The sequence below is a fragment of the Ambystoma mexicanum genome, chromosome 6q (assembly GCF_040938575.1).
Source record: "Ambystoma mexicanum isolate Mex_15411 chromosome 6q, UKY_AmexF1_1, whole genome shotgun sequence".
NCBI classification, from domain to species: domain Eukaryota; kingdom Metazoa; phylum Chordata; class Amphibia; order Caudata; family Ambystomatidae; genus Ambystoma; species Ambystoma mexicanum.
The window spans coordinates 707,278,032-707,295,111 of NC_090937.1; the positions used below are offsets into that span (position 1 = coordinate 707,278,032).

At 43.9% G+C, this 17,080-nt stretch overlaps 1 protein-coding gene across 1 annotated transcript; it reads right to left on the reverse strand.

Moving 5' to 3' along the window:
• Positions 1 to 631: 631 nt before the first annotated feature.
• Positions 632 to 1,150, reverse strand: LOC138515266 (ribonuclease H-like). The gene has a single exon (XM_069630195.1). It carries the CDS (start codon positions 1,148 to 1,150, stop codon positions 632 to 634), a length of 519 nt encoding a protein of 172 aa, XP_069486296.1.
• Positions 1,151 to 17,080: the final 15,930 nt, after the last annotated feature.

Below are 17,080 nucleotides of genomic sequence, written 5' to 3' on the forward strand. Positions count from 1 at the left end.
TGCTTTTAAATGGAAGTCTTTCTTCAGGGATGCTGGCGAGAAGATTCCGGATGCAGGTAAGAAGTTTGAAATAGTCCTTGGTTTTCACCTTTCTCTTCTCTTCCTTCCTTGCAGGTCTTCCAGGTTTGAGGCGGGCGTGGCTGGAGTCCAGGAGCAGGAGCAGACACGGTGAGCGTTAAGCTGCAGGAAGCAGAACAACGCAAAGCATGAGCTGCTGTCTGGGCGTGGCTTAAATAGCCTCCAAAGAAGTCCCAGGTATGTATCCTTCCCCAACTAGGTATGTATCCTTCCCTGGCCACGCCCGAGTGAAAAAATAGTCCCTATGTAAAAATAGTCCCTTTCAGGTCTCAGGGAGGCCTGAAGCATGCAGCATGGTCTGCAACAGGTAAGTGCACAAAACACCTCCCTTTATGAGCCTGGCGCCTATGGCGCCAGGACTGATGTCCAACATGAGCCTGGCACCAAAGGCGCCAGGACTGAGTCCAAAGAGCCCCTATAAGGGGCCGCTGGGCTTTTACCCGAGGGCATGATGCCTGCTTCCGGGGGTGCTGGGCCTGGCCTGGTGCTTCGGGGGTAGGCATCATGACAGCCTGCATCTGGGGTGTCTTTACTCCACTGGGCAGTTGAGAGGTCATTGTTGGGTTTGGGACCTGGTGACCACAGGGACTTGGATTTCATCCAGCAAGGATTCAGTTTCTATTACATCCCCGTGAAGGGCTCCAACGATGGTCATCTCATTAGAGGTTACCAGATCATCAATTGATTTAATTAATTTCCCATGCTTTATTGGTTTATTGTTCAAAGACAACATGCCTTGATTTTTCCAGTTCATCAAGTGTTCCACTAACCCATTCCTGACATAATCAGAGTCAGTGATTATGACCAGTTCTTTGAATTGGTTGTGTGCTGCAGTGAGGGTGACTTGATTTACCACCATCAACTCTGCCACCTGACTATTTCGTGGACCTATTTTGTAACCAGCAGAAGGCTCTGAGGTATAATTCACCCAGGCATTCCCAATGCCAGCCACTAGTTCCTTTACTCCATTATTGTCAACCTGATAGGAGCACCCCTCCGCTTTAACTGTGGGAATCCCCTGACACGTGTCTTCTTCATATACTTTGTGCGTGGAAGTAAGGTACGCCTCCATATTGTCATTGGTCCTTAGAATTTCGTCCTCAAGACAGTTTTCTTGAGCACAGTCATGAAGTCTGCCGATCCTTGTGCGAGATGACTCTATTTATTTTGGCCATATCTGACCTCCACAGGAAAGCCTTTCATGGACAGAATTGAGGAAGTAATTCTGGAGATACTTACGTTCCCTGCTCAGATTTGGTACTTTGTAATTATTGCAATGGTTGATGAGGAGTCTCCACAATGATGTGCTCTCCCTGGATAAAAGGCAGTAATTTTGTAATGCCCACGCCGTTCCCAGGAGTGCCTTTTCGCAATCATTGAATCTTTCCTCCACAGAGGACAATGTTTTGCTTGCATGTGAGATTACTTTGTGGATATTGTCATGCTTATGATACAATACCACTGTTAGGCAGGTATCTGAAAACCCTGTTGCCAAGAAGAACTCCTTATTCTTGATGGGGTAAGCCAAACAAGGAGCTTGGGAAAGGCTTCTTTTTAGTTGTTTAACTGCCTCAGTTTTTGTTCTGGACCCCACTCCCACATGACTCCGGCCTTTATTAAATGGACCTCTGCATAGTCTTCAATGAACTTTCTACTATAATTAGTGATGCCAAGAAGGCTTCTTAATTCTTGCAGAGTACTAGCATCTTATAACTTCAATAAGGCTTCCACCTTTTATTACCTGGGGGCTAAGACACTCAGGGGTGATCTTGTGCCCTAAGACGTTTACACAGGTCTTACGCCACTGTGCGTTCTGCAAGGACAGTTTTGCACTGGCTTTCTGAAACAGGGTCAGAACATAGCATATTTCTGCTATGTGTTCCTCCACAGTTGAGCTCTTGATTAAGACATCATCTACTTAGGCCAGGTTTCCTCTTTCGCCAAAATCAGGCATGGCCTTATGCGGAAATATGTTGAACTCATTGCCAGAGTTTATATATCCAAAGGGCATTTGGGTCCATGTATATTGCCTTCCCCTAAAGGTAAAGGCAAGCTTGTATTGGTCTTTCCTACTCATAGGTACAGTCCAGTAGCCATTGGTTCAATCAATGGCTGTGTACACTTTTGACCCTTGGATCATTGCCAGCCCTGGAACGATGTAGGGAAGTGGCCATCTTGACATTTGGACCCATTTATTCAACTCCCTCAGGTCTGCACATTGTCTCCATTGGCTGTTGGGCTTGAGTATCCCCAGTACCAGGTTGCTACTGTGGATTGGATGAATTATCTCACGGGATTCTAGATTTTTAATCATCTCTGTGAGTGACTCGATGGATGTGAGAGGTAACCAGCATTGTTTCACAAATGCTTGAGCCATCTCGGGGTCCGTGGTTATGGTGGTTGAATGTATATCTGTGCGTTTACAGTCAAATTAGTCCACTGAAAAGATATTCTGGAAATCTAGAAACACCTGCTTTAGCTTCTGTCTTTGCTCCTCAGTTTCACTGGCATGAGCAAGATTGATCCATTCTTCGACCATCTGCTTGAAACCTGGGAAGACCTCAGGCTTAGATATTTTGGTGATATCCCCCAGATGGGTGGAGAGATCTCTTGATATTGTATTGACCTGGACTGAAGGTTCCAAGGATGCAAGGTAGTCATTGTTGACTCAGAATACCACGTCATCCTTCCTGATGTCACAAGTCACCTCTTCCACCCTATAAGGGCCAGAAGAGTACATCAAGAAATTGCCCACTTGTCTGGTAAAAATGATTTCTGGAGGGATACGGTCATTGATACTAAAGCAGTCATTTGGGATTGGTCCAATGAATTCATTGCCTAAATCAATAGAATAATGTTGGGCATCAACCACCATTCAAATAAAGGTCTCGTGTTCTAGGTCGACTAGGGGTGTTGGATGGCAATATAACACACTAATACAAAAAGGAAAGCTCAATTGATCACTTTTCAGTGATCGTCTACCTTGAGAGTGGGAAAAATTGACTAGTACTACATAGAAGGTAGACCATCTTTATCCACAGTTATGCCTCAAAAAAGGCTAATTCATTTCAGTTCAATATTTTTATTCTTATTCTTAATTCATACAGATTCTAAAAATCTCTTCATTGAGATATCAGTATCAGTGCAATACAAAATGTCATACAACTTTCACTAAAAAACTCTTAAAACACATAATTTAAGACACATCATTTAAGAAGAGGTGACAGCAAACACTTCTATAGTGTAGATCGTGTGTTCAATACACCCTTTGTTTTTAAGGCAACATTCGAAAAATCATACATCTAACTGTTTTGTTGACTCCTAATTGGTCAATTATTCAATTCCTATGTCAAATATCACTAGGAAAATGACTCAACATGTTTCTGTCCTCAAAGTTATCATGGGACATTCATTAGGAGGGGTCACCATTGGGAGGGTTCTAACAGTATGGAAAAAGCACAATCTTCTTTTATTGAAGTTTCGATCATTAGTTGTCAGGTATAACTGGTCCAGCTTGTGGAGAAATCCTTTAGGAGTTCAACGCCCTGATATGGGCTGTACTTTCAACTCTGATAAAGGTGAGGTGTCTTTTCAAAGTTGAAAGCTTCAAATTGTCAATTCTTGAATTGGAGTGGTATTCAGCCGGTGGCTATGATGCATTTAGTATTGTAGCTCCAAAGTTGCCGGCGTAGACAGGTAATATTATTTTCGGATGTCAATCTTCACGCTCGATTCTATGTGAATCTCGATTCAGAAAGGACTTTGGTTCAATTTGTAGTTCTAGATCATTGTTATTCGATTCCCCTTGTAGTGGCAGGTCCGACTTGTGATTTCACTGTAGCCCGTGCCTCTTTATTATTAGTGGCAGTTCGGAACAAAGTCGCGGGTTCACATAGGAAGGGTGCACAGCGGGATGTCAATACAAACCTTGTTGTTGGAGATAATAATTCAAATTTATATAGGCATCCTGATTTTTGAGGATCTGTCCTCGCATAATTTTGAGGGGAATTGTAAATGGGCCCACCTGTCCTGGGATGGTGACCTTTTCTCTCACTTGAACTTCAACCACATAAGGCAGCAATTGAGCTGACCTGAATGCTTTCTCAGTGTTGTCAAAGCCCATGGTGTTACCCCTATTCGTGACCATACTTTAAAATTAATCAGGTACAAATTGATTGTAAATCGGTTGAGAATGTCACTACCTAAATAAAAGGTAGAAGGGACATCCCTCACGACCCAATAATTATGTTCTATGCTTTTGTCGCCAATGGACATTTTTAGCATACACCTGCTAGGCAGTAGATGTTTGGAATTTGGAGTTTGCAGACCTACGTCTCATTTATCAATCAACTTAAATCTGGGAATGTTCTGATCTTTTGGGAGTTTCCTGAATATTGCTTCACTGATGAAGCTTATTCTGGGATTCAGGCATACTCTGATGAGAACAGGCTCCTCCCCCTCATTTATCTGAATGGGCAAAAACAACTGCTCACCCTTTTCCTGAATGTCGGTCAGACTTTGAGCCAGTGTTTCATCATCCCTTCTTATGGGACTCATGTTGAAGCGCTTTGAAACACATTGTATATATGCGCCATATAAAAATAAACTATCAAATCATATCATATCACGTTTGGTTCTGGTTTTGGACTAGTATAACATTTCAGAGTATTCCCTTCCAGTGTGGAATGTCACTTAAAACTGGGCGGAAGGTTGATTTTCAAAAATTGAAAAGAGTCCCCATCACCAGTTTGTTCTCCTATAGTGATGACGGTGATGGCTGGGACTTGACTGTTCTGGAAAGCAAATTCCACTTTCTCTGAAAGTTGTTCAATCACATGGCATGTGTCATTCAAACTCACATAGTTTGTGCTTTGTTTTAGTTTAATCGCCGGTTAGTCATTGTCCAGAGGGCCTTGTTCACACAGTCAATCAGAGGTGATAACCCCAATAGACCAAGTGTGTCCTCTGGAGTCACGACTATCACCGGGTGTTTCACCCTATGTCACCAAATTTCTATTTCTAGATCTGCAGTCCTTTTGACGGAAATATTATTCCCATCAAAGTTTTGGAGTTGTCGGGAAGAGGTGTGATGGGAATTTTGTGCCTCTACCCCTTCCTGAATTTAGTTGGTCAAAGGCCTTTTTGGACAGGAGGGTGGCTTGGGATCCAGTGTCCTCCAATGCTGATAATGCACACTGACCCTGTACCTTTACCGGAGCATAAAATCTTCCTTCTTTCTCCTCAAGGGGGCAAAGAAAACGTGCATTATGTGCCAGCTCGGTGGTCAACTTTTTCATATTGAATTCCGACACTGTATGATTTTTGACAGTTTTCGGTGTCAGAGTTCAGGAATCTATAAGAAAAAATTGACATTCAGACAAACATGGAGTTGGAGAATCCTCTTTCTCCCCTGATTCTTTGCTGCTGTCCCCCTTTTGCTCGAGACAGTTCCAAAACCTCTTTGGGGGAGGATACCTCTGTGATTTCAGGGTCATCTGGGTGACATTTTTGGGGTTTAAGAAGTTCTTTTTCCAGGTCGGTCTCCATACTTTCCAGTCAAAATCAGAGTCTTTTGGGACCCATGTTTCTTTGGGAGGAATCCCTCAATACCTGAAAGAGAAGGTTTTCTTACCTGAATCCTCCATGGATTCTTCTCCTTCAAAAGGGATGATGCAAAGTTCCTCCCCAAAGTAGGTTCACTTTTGACTTCTCCTACTTACCTTCATTTCTTTAGGTTCCAGCTGTTTGGGGTAGCATATTCATATTCAGGAACAGATGTTTCCAGGGGTTTTGTTCCAGTGGGAAAGGAAGCTTCCTCTAGGGCTGTGTATCTCGCCTCTACCCGGGCCTCCTCCTCAGGAACCTGTTGGTTATCAGAATTGTCTTCCAGTCCCTCCCTGGGCCATAAGACCTGGGTGTTGGGTTTTTCTGGTCGGCAGGTTCCAGTTGAGGCTTCGACTGAGGCATCAGCCTGTGACCCAGGTCTTGGGATAGTTGTTGGACCTGTCTCTCCAGTTGTGAAACATTTTCTGGCTGGTGGGGAGGTCTTGATTCATACCATTGCTGCTCTTAGAAAGGGTAACTACACCTTCTCCCGGAGTAACTCGGGTATTTGAAGTTTCCCCCATAATTTTCCATCCTACTTCTTCCTTCACCCGGGTTCAGGTATCTATTGGCCTGAAAGTGGGGAGAGAGAGGAGGATTATTCTGGAAATTCTGGTTCAGGGGGTACCTGGGGAAGAAGTTCTGGTTGGGAAGTGGAGTATTACTTCCCTCTGAGGGACGTCTAGAGGGAAGTTTCCTGGGGTGGTTCTTACCTGATTGGACCACCCCCCCCCCTGTGCCAGGGGAGAATATACATATCCGGGTATGGGTCTTGTACCTTTGTATGTTGCTCTTAGATATGTGGCAGGGTCAGAAGTGTCGTTTGTCTGGTTTCCTGCCTGTCTCCCATTTGATTGGCCTGGATTTGAGGGTCTCCTCTGCCTTTCATTCTGCTTGTTGGCAGAAGGAGTATTTTTAGGCCCCCCATCTTCAAGTCCATTGGAGGTGTGTTGGATGGTTTGGGGGTTTCCGGTTATTTTTATTTTCGGAGTGCTTTTGGACCTCATAGATCCTGGTGACCTATTCAATCAATCAATCAGGCTCCGACGTTCACAAAAGTCTCTCACTAATTAAGTCATTATATATTGAGGGAGCGCATGAAAATATGTAGTGATGAACTCCCTACTATTTGTATTCACCCACAAGAAGTCTCCGCCAAAGCTTGTTTCAAATCCTGCACAAGCTCTCAAAGTGCCTGGTCTTTGCCACACTACAGGTTGCTTGCCGCCTTGCGGGCCTCCTATGGGTTTCTGTGAGTAGACATTTTTTTCAAGATGGCCGCCTTTTAGGTGGACCATTTATAGTGAACTTGATCCTCCAGCCCTGCAAAGACGCTGGAGAATTCGGGGGAGAATGTCCATTTGACAAACTCCATTTAATTCCCATCATTTTTAATTCCAAATGATGTCATCATTTGTTTATAAAGCTCTAAATGCTCCCATACCGAATATTTTGCATTCTTGTGTAAGGGAGTCATGAAGCGCTTTATGGCCTTTATCTATCGAATTGGGTCTTTCACAAGACCTTTCTTCTGTTTGGCAGACTTCCTTTTCCAATGCCCCTCTGACTCAGAACTGCTGCTGTCTGTGGTCCATTCCCTGTCGTCTAGACACTCTCCACCTCTGTGAGACCAGGAAAGCCTCTCATAATTTCAGGGTCTGGACTCTTCTCTCCTGTGATGCTGTGAACTCTCAGGGTCATTTCACTTGTAATCCCCTTTTTGCACAGGGGAGTACTCATCCTCCTCATCCCTCCTTCCAGTTATGGTGGGGAAATCCCCCCATATCTAACTGAATGTGTGGAGGTGTTCAAGATGCTCTTTCTAGGCTGAAACTCTGGCTTTTCTCTTTCTGTAAAGTGGACTAAGTGGTCCCTTTGTAGTTTCATTTTCTGCAGTCCAACTCCCTGATCCTTTCCTCATAGGAGTCCTCATGGTCAGAAGTATTCGCTAGGGTATTTTTGATTTCCCAGGACCCACTTGTCCAGCCACCATTCCTTCTGATTGCTAACGGTGAGTACTCATCGATGTCAGATGAGGATTGGCCTTCTGGCTCAGTTTGACTAGGCCTGGGTGAGTCCAGTTGTCTCATGTTTCCTTGTTCTTGATAAGTGTTATGCATGAGGTCAGCTTCACTCTGGACATATGAAGTGGTTAATTGGCTTGAGGTCAATGGTATAGAGATCACTGATCTGGGATCGGAGGGCGCTTTCCCACACCCTGGCTGATCAGGGTGCCTCAAAGCCTGTTTGTATCTTGCTATCTCATCTGCCAAACGCTCACACCTGTTTTTCTCTGTCCCTATCTCTTACTGGGATGCAGAGACCTGAGTTTTTAATTCTGACAATAGTGCTTGAGTGACTTTGAACAGTTTACTTTGGGACATCAGTTGATCCTTTAGTCCCTTGATTTCTTCTCAATTGGACTCATTTTCCTTTTGTGCTGCTTGCATTGTGCGCCCATATTCATATTGTTTTATTTCCAAAAGACTAATCTCTTCCTCTTGCGCATTTCTGCACTGTGCTGCCTGCACTAGGTCAGCTTTTGCTTGCCACACATGCTACATTCATTCTGCATTTGCTCGCCTAATGCCAGTCAGTTCCTGAGAACCTGACTCACTTTTCTCTGCATCCATCTTTGACTGCCACACTTCCTGAGAAAGCGCACTATTCTCTTGGTTCAATAGGTATTTATTTTTCCTCAGCTGCTTTTTCTGTTGTTTCAAGGCATTTGATCAAAAATCACCTTGGGACTCAATCCCTTTGATAATTGACTATCAGTTTTCAATTGTTTTATGTGTGATTGTAATGTGATAATGTCCCCCAAGTCCTAGCTTGTGTTGCAGTACGCTCAGATTTTTCACACATCTTGCAGTGCAGAAAATGGCATTTCACGCTCTGCATTTTCCCCGTTGCTGTGTTTTAACTCATTTCTGAGCTGCTCAATGATGCTCTCTTGTTTTAATTCTAAAGTATGTCTCTGTTGTGCTTTATTTTGTAACTGCTTGAGTTCTTGCCGGGCTTTATTCAACACCACAGTCTTATTCTGCACACAGGCCAGGCTGTGCTGATGTCGTTCTTCCGCTATCAAAAAATGAATGTACATATCAGCTGTGAGCAGAGCCATTTTAGTCTGCTCATCTCTAGTAGTTCATGTTATAAAAAAAAGTCTGTTAGAGCTTGATGTAATAGACCATTATCCTGCCACATGTCACCGTTTACAGAGGTAACCTCTTGCATCTTTGTGGCTTGCCACCTTTCAGGTTCTTCCTCCAATCATTCACCTTTAATAACTAATTTGGATAGGAGGTGAAATGTATTCTGCAACCTTATAGATTCTATGCAGGGGCAAAATCTCACCCTGTCCCGGCTAAGTTTCCATTCACAGTGACAAGTTAAAATAAATACTTTTCAATCTCATGTTTTCCCTATACATCTCCATGGAACACTGGGTTCAGTTCTGAGTGACACCTTAACAATGCAACACAACTGTCTATTACCTGCACTGCAATTACACCCGAATGACTAGTCTTCTGCAAGTGCAAATGTCACAAGTCAATAATCTCAACCAAATCCCGGATGAGCCTCCAATTTGTCACAGTTTATTGGATGGTCACTCTAAACTCGGGCAGTTCCTCACCCCCCAAACAAGGTGTCACACAACAAAGCGCTTAGCAGATTCAAACTTGGTAAGGGTTCCAACCATTATAATACCACTCGGCCTGCACCATTTGTATCACCAATAAGCCCAGAGCCAGGGACCAGGCCTGTGTATAGAAATAATAATAATATATTTTTATTTAAATGTACACAATTGATAACAGATTCACCACAATCACCAGCCATCAAATTGTTTGCACAACACAATAATCACAAATGGATATTACTTGCATTTATAGATTGACATGCATTTCTTAATACACTTTCAATTGCGACAACAATACCGATTGAATTTCAAATCAAAGCACAAGTGGGATCTCTCTGCACATAAACACATTGGAAAACTTTAAAAACACACAGTCATAGGTTTATTTTTCACAATGTTCTTTTCTCTCAGCACCCCTCCCCCAGGCATCAGTTATATGTGAGCACTTTGGTTTTGAAGACAAGGTATAGGGAGTTGGAATATATTGCTATTATATAGTGCTCCTGATATATCCACATTATGAATGTTCCCACACTTTGGTTTGGACATTCATTTTCCTTTCCCACCCACCAATCCATCCCCTGCAAGCTGATAGGGAAAGGGGTTTAGGAGGTCTGGATTATGGATAATGAGGGGAGGAGAGAAATGCATCATTTCAAAATGACAATAAGTTACATTTTTGTTTTCTCAGAAAGTCACAAGATAACTTTCTGCAATTTGTTTAGATAACTACAACAAAGTATATCATTTTTCATTCTATGATTTATGACGGATCTGGGGACACTAATTTGATCATGGCACGACATTCCTGGGTTGAGCCATAATTTCTCGTGGTTTATTCATGAGCTGAAATAGTTATTAACATCAAACTTCACAAAACACACCTTCATTTTTCTTTCTATCAGCTCACCAAGTTTTGTATTTCTCTGATTTATAGGAGTGTCACAAACGCATTTTCATCTCCAGCTCAAATTACACACGTTGCATATTGGTAATATTTACATAGGACCGAAAGCCGTTTGGCGATTTTCGAAATGAGTCCTGAATGAGCCCAGTATGACACACAGTTCTTCTATTATTAATTAAAAGGTGCCATGTTATTTGAATGGCAAGGCATTAATCTAGAAGCCTCCAGTTTCACATTCAGATCACCACCTAACAGTTCAATTTTCTCCAAATTGACATGACTTGGACATCTGCTGATCTATGTTGTCTGTTTATACACAGTCTTTGAAGTTCCATTAGGATTCTCTGAGATGCAATTTATTGGGGCCATGACAGTTCTGAAAGGTCAGTTCTGTTGGCTGTATTATCTGACCCTTCCACAATTTTTATGTAAAAACTTTCGTATTTCTTTGGATTTAACTGAAACAGACCTGTTTTCCTGGTGGACCTCAGCCAAAGGTCTCTGGGGTCAGAAATCCAGATACACAGCCCGGCAGTTCAGTGGGGGAAGCTGCAGCAGCACGCTCCATGCATAATCCTGAGAAAAAAGCATTTTAAATCGAAAAGATGTGTTTAACATGTAACATTTTACATGGTCTATGGGCCATTTGCCCATGTGTAAGGTATTTCTTTATATAATAGTTGAAAAGACATGAATCCCTTCTGTGTTGTTCACACATAGTCTGCAATTTAACATGGGAAACCAATGTCCATTTTAAAACTCCAAATAAGCTTTTCCATAAGTGTTTTTATTTGTGTCAATGAAATATCACTTTGCTTCACTTAAATTTCCAGATCACAGTCTTGTATTGCATAACTTCAATGTAACATGCTGCTATCTATCTTTTGAAGCCAAATTGTGCCTTTTCCGAATCTATGGAGTCATGATTTGCAGCAACATATATCTTTCGGAATGCATTGGGCACATTCAGCAGTGCCATTCCATTTTGGTAAAGTTGAGGGAGGCCCCTTTACATTCATTCACTAGGCTTCATGTTGGAAAACAATGTTTTGAACTGGACTGCATGTTCCAATGGGTCTCACCCATCAGCCAGCTTACTCTCACAATAGGGGGCCTTTCATGGGCGGTAAGATAGCTCAGAGGGTTGAACGCTCGCTGCTGCGATCTGAGCGTGATCTGCAGGTTGCAGGATCGAATCCTGGCAAGGCCAACTCAGCCTTTCATCCTGTGGAGGTTGATAAATGAGTACCAATTTCGGTTGAGTGATATTGTATGTAAATATGTGCTCTGTAAAGTGCCTTGGATAAAAGCGCTATATAAATAACACATCATTAGCATTAGCATTATGGCCTTTTCATTTCTGTCACTCTGGAGCTGAATTTACACCCCACACCCTGTCCTTTGTTATCTGCTGGTGGCAGCTTCGAAAACTAATCAGAGTTAATTCAAGCAGTCACAAAGGAGGCCTGACTGCAGGATGAACAAAAGCCAGGAAAACCCCAACAACCTTGAAGCCAGCTCCCACCTCTCAGTATCAAGGGCAGTGACCTGTTATGTCTGGGACTATGTGTTGACAGTTGGCAACCTATGCAGGGGGACCCCATTCAGAAGGTACAGGTATGTGGATTGATGGAGACAGAAAGTCTGTTTTCTCCGTTGCTTCATGGCAGACCTTCTGCTTTAATCAGGAACCACAGAGAGCTCAATTAACCAGAGAGACCTTTTGATCCAGAACACACAGGAAGACTGGTGGGACCTAGTATTACATGTTTTCACCACTTTACCTTTTCTGTTGCAAAGCACTCTGGTTATGACCACTGGCATACATAAGATAGTTGGTGGGGACCCAGGTTTGGTTCATTAAGGTAGGCTTAGCCTACACTAATCACTGTGGCCCATTTGGCTTTAAAAGAGGGCTGAGCCCCTCTTTTGGGCAGATCATCTGAAGACTTTGCAAGGAGTAACAAGAATAACTCAGCCTTGGACCCTGGCTGAAGGTCTGCCTTAGAGCTTCTGCCAGTGAAGGAAGGGCATGATTTCTAAAGAGGGATGCAAGATTCATCCCCTAAACATCTACCAGGGAACAGAGGGAGATACTTAATCCAGAGGATCCTCCTGCAGCTCCAGAACTGGTACCCAGCCAGCACACAGCGTGCTCTGCTATGCTCTGCAGCAAGCTTCCTAGTTGGGAAGTGCCAAAGAGTCTATGAACCAAACCAAGGAAAATGCAGTTGCCTACAACACTCTCCTCAGCTGTGGGCCATCCACTTTAAAGGACGACATGAGCCCAGTGAAGAAGCTAGGAGGAGTGCATCGACAAGCATCCACTGACGCCTGCCTTAAAGGACATTTTCAATCAAGTCAAGCCCCGTGAGCTGCAACCCACTGCACCGCTGAATGTTGTTATGCTGCAGTCAATGACACTGTCCGAGACACCTCATTCAGTGCTTCAGACCCACCGACCAGCACTGAGACAATGATTCCTGACCCCGAGCCGCTGCATGAGCCAGCCAGCATCTGTCCATCCAGCCTCGCTCACCGAACTGCCTGCTGCCTGACACCTGTAGCTGTCTCCCCATCATGAACTCTGTCACAGGAGCTGCGAAGCACCCTGAAACCGACTGTTTGGAATTCTGATCGAAACATGGTGTATTTAGAATAATAGACAACAGTAATTTCTAAGTAATACCCTATGCTTTAAATAAATCCATTGCATCTTTTTTTTATTTTCGTTTTCTTTAGGATTTGAGTGAAATCATTATTACAAAAAACCCTCTTGACGAACCGCTATAATTAAAGAGCGGGGAAACACGTGTCGAGGGACACACATTTATTCATTTAAAAAGAGAGACTCATCATAACAGTGGACTAAGCACAATAAAACCTAACTTGAAGAAAGCCATAAGAGGACTAATTGTTTTTTTTTAAGATTAGAAGAGCGTGTACATACAAATTAAGTTACCAAACATCATTCTAACAAACAATCTGAATCAGGCGCAAATTGAAGGATTGTGAGAAACTCTTCTACTGAAACCGACTCGACCCTGACGAGCACCAAGAAGTTCTAAAAGCACAAGGTACATTGTGGTTCTGTCTTCTTGGTCCCTCTCCGAAGCCCCTGGTGATATTTTACGACCCATTGCTCCCTTTGTATCCTTGAACTATTACAATTAATTACTTAACCGACTACCCTCCTGTCATTATCCAGAGTGCATCTCTTTTCCTTCTTGAAACTGTCTGTCTTCTGCATTCCTTTACAGGGTGGGTTGTATTTTGTAGTGTACTAGAACTGTCTGTTGAATAATAATAAAGTCGACATTTTTGTACAACCTTGACTGGACAGTCCCTTTTATCATTGGGTAATAATTGTATTTTAGCTGTGTTGCAACTAACCAACAATCCACAACCTTGTGGAAATTAGCCCATTCACGTGACCGAAATTGGACAAGGAGGTTTATAATTTGCTTGTGTTCCCAATCTGTTCGGATCTCTTCTGGTGTACTAGAGGTGTGGGGCTGATTGATGGTTTAGAAACGATATTCATTCCTGGACCACTGGTGCCCAGGAAGTTGATTCATCACAACTTACTCATGCAACAAACTGCCACAAAACCCCAAAACAGCAATAGATGCTGCAACTATATGTTATGTTTGGATAATTAACATAAATAATAATGCTCTCAATGAAGCAAATAACTAGAAAAGTTCGCATTGGGTTAGTCGGGTAAAGTCTCCATTCCAAAATCGCCTGTATGACAAAAACACTGGCTGTGTAACATTCCTCATATCCAACCCTTTCTATTTGCATATGTATGCCAATAGTTTTGCTTCTATAGAGATAGAGTATGTATAATTAAAAAATGTTCTTTTGTATCGCGCGCGGACCAGTTTCTACCCCCGACCCTGGGATTCGAAGCTGTGTTGCGATGCGTTGACTTGCTTCCAAGACAAACGCCTTGCCCCAGAGCTATCCTCCCAGTCGCGTTGTGACACCCATGAACTGAAACTAAAAAGCATGCGCACTAACTATATTGCTCAAGCTGCGCACTTCCATTTTCTGCTCCATTGTAACACAGGTGTGTGTGTGAGTGTGTGTGTGTGTGTGTGTGTGTGTGTGTGTTTTGGAGACCCTTGCCAACCAGCAATAGTTTGGTCAACCTTGTGTTACCTTGGATGTCAAACAGACAGTGTGGGGGATACAGCAGGCCAGATACCCATGGAAAGAAAATGGTTAGAGAGAACACAATTGCTATTTGTTAACTATCAGTTAACAGCCTCCTTTTCAATAAAGAGTATATCAAGGAACAGACCAAGGGCCTGATTCACACAGTGTTTTCCAAATGGATTGTGCCTTTGTAAAATGCTTCTGTGAATTAAGCCCCTAGTGTTCAGTATTACTGAAAATGGACAATGTACAGTACCTGTCATGGACGTTTGTAATCTTGGATCCCAGACAAAGTGCCCTTTGATGCGACCTGCATCTAGACAATCCCCGGATACAGATTAACCTACCTTTTCCCCTGGCATGGAGAAGCCTAAAAGAAAACGATCTGCACATTTCCACATTTGTGCTAGACACACATCCTACTGACCATGAGTAGAGGATCCGTAAAATGCACTTCACCTTATCCAGTGTCCTCCGGTACAGGCACTGAAATACGACCTTCATTTGGCACTTGGCGCTTACAGGCATACTGTGTTATGTTTTTAACTTCCTGCATGTTACTAGGTTGATGTAACCAGAACATTAGTGATGGTAAGGTTTTACCACTAGAATTGGAAAAGGGAGCAACATAAGGAACTGGTGTCCAACGTGTGCATCCTCTAGTTTATCTTGTTTGTATTCTCTTCTTCTATGGGGCAAATGTGTGCTGGTTAAATTTATCAAACACAGAGCAAATTTCATGCCCAAAGGTATTCAAGGCAGTAGCGGAGGCAACTTTTGATGCCAAGGGGGGCGGCTAATAGGGCACCAGCAGGAGGATGGGGACGCACTGGGCCCCACGGCAGATCCGGTGGAGCAACTTTTGCCCCCCCCCCCCCGCTCCTCCTGCAACCCCCCTGGCTCTGCTACTGAGTCAAGGGAGACATAAGCATTTTCATGAATAAAATATAGGCGTGTACATGTGTGGGACCACTTTGTTGCATTTACTGAGTGGAAGGAGCCGTCTCACAACCGTGTTATTGTGATTTTCTACTGTAACCAAAAACATCAAAGGTTCAATGTTGTTTGTTTCGCCTTCATGAAGACAGTCACCATGATCTTCGGTTTCTTCACAATAAACTACACTTGTCTATCACATTCAAGCCACTCATGCAAATGTTGCCCCTTGGTTTGCTGTCATGTTCGGTTCACTCCCAAAAATCATATATGTATCACTGCAAAGCCAGTCATTGTTATTTTCACCTCTCTCATGAAATAAATCTCAAATCGTCACTTTTTTAGGTCCCTTTAAAGAAACTCACGTGTCATGTGCCTCAATCAACTTAGTAGGTGCAATTTTCTGTCCCCTAATGTTAATGTTAATGTTAAAGGTATTTCTGCACTCTTACCCTGCAGTTGCCACCTTGTTAGACGACTACCTTTTGTTGTTGTTATCCTTTGCTCAGCACTTTTAATTTCTCCCCTCTCCCTTGCACTTTCCCCTACCCTCTCCCCTGCACTTGTGTGTTCTCAATGTCACTGGGCCTAGTAAGACCGTTGTTTTGTCCTCCCATGTTCCCCTCCCTTGCCTTGTCGCACTCTGAAACACTTGTGTATGAGTGCGATACAAGTAAAATATCGTATATTATACATATAATATCACATCGGCCAGGTGGCGAGGAAGGAGCCCCCACCATCCCCAGCCCAGGATCAGCTCATCTGAGCTGCTGCACCGTGCCACGAGGCACGAAGAGGATCGCATCCCAGACAGGCCCCCTGCCACCACGAGCATCCACCCCTGTGCTCCCCACCCCTCCAAGAGCGCCAATCCACCGCCCTGCTGCCCACCCCTCATCCAGAAGCGGCCCGGTCGCGCTCCTGCAACCACGCCGACATCAAGGAGAAACAAAATGTCGGGCGCGATGCGGCGCCAGAGCGAGTCTCAGCGTCGTGCTTGCTAAGCAACCGTGCTTAATAGCACCCAACATCCGCCGGCAGGCGAAAGAGCCGGCCAGCATCAAAGGCCATTCTAAGGCCCTGTTTGCCCCTGTTCGCCGTGTTCGGCGCGTGGCGAGTTGCCTAGGATGACCAGAAACGAACTTTGCCTCATCATGGACAAACACCGCTGTGAGTACCATTATGCCATTCTACGATGCATTACAGAGCATCCATATGCGCATTCATTATCTAACGGATAAGGAAGGGAGGCTCGCAATCATTAAAGTCCAGCTCGACGGATGCCGCCTGACCCTGGCTTCCATATACGCACCTAACACGGGACACGACGGCTTCATCAGAGACGCTCTAGAGAAGCTTGAGGGCTTTGCGAAAGGGGAAGTAATTCTGGGGGAGACCTAAATCTTGCATGGCATCCACAAACAGATAGAAGTACGGGGGGACCCACTACCCAAGGCGCCCCATCCAAACTTCTCAAACAGAAGATGGAACAATTGGCACTCTGTGATGTATGGACTCAACTAAAGAGCCAACAGCGAGGCTACACATACTATTCACACGTATACAACACAATGTCAAGGATTGATTATTTCTGGGTATTCGTGGGCCTCATGGGGAACATCCAGGACATAGAAAAGGGATCGATTTCTCTTTCAGATCACGCTCCGCTCTGGCTAGAAATAAAGACTCCAGAAAAGGGGGTGGCCTGTGGCGCTGGCGGCTCCCTCTAGATATTCTCCAAGACCCGG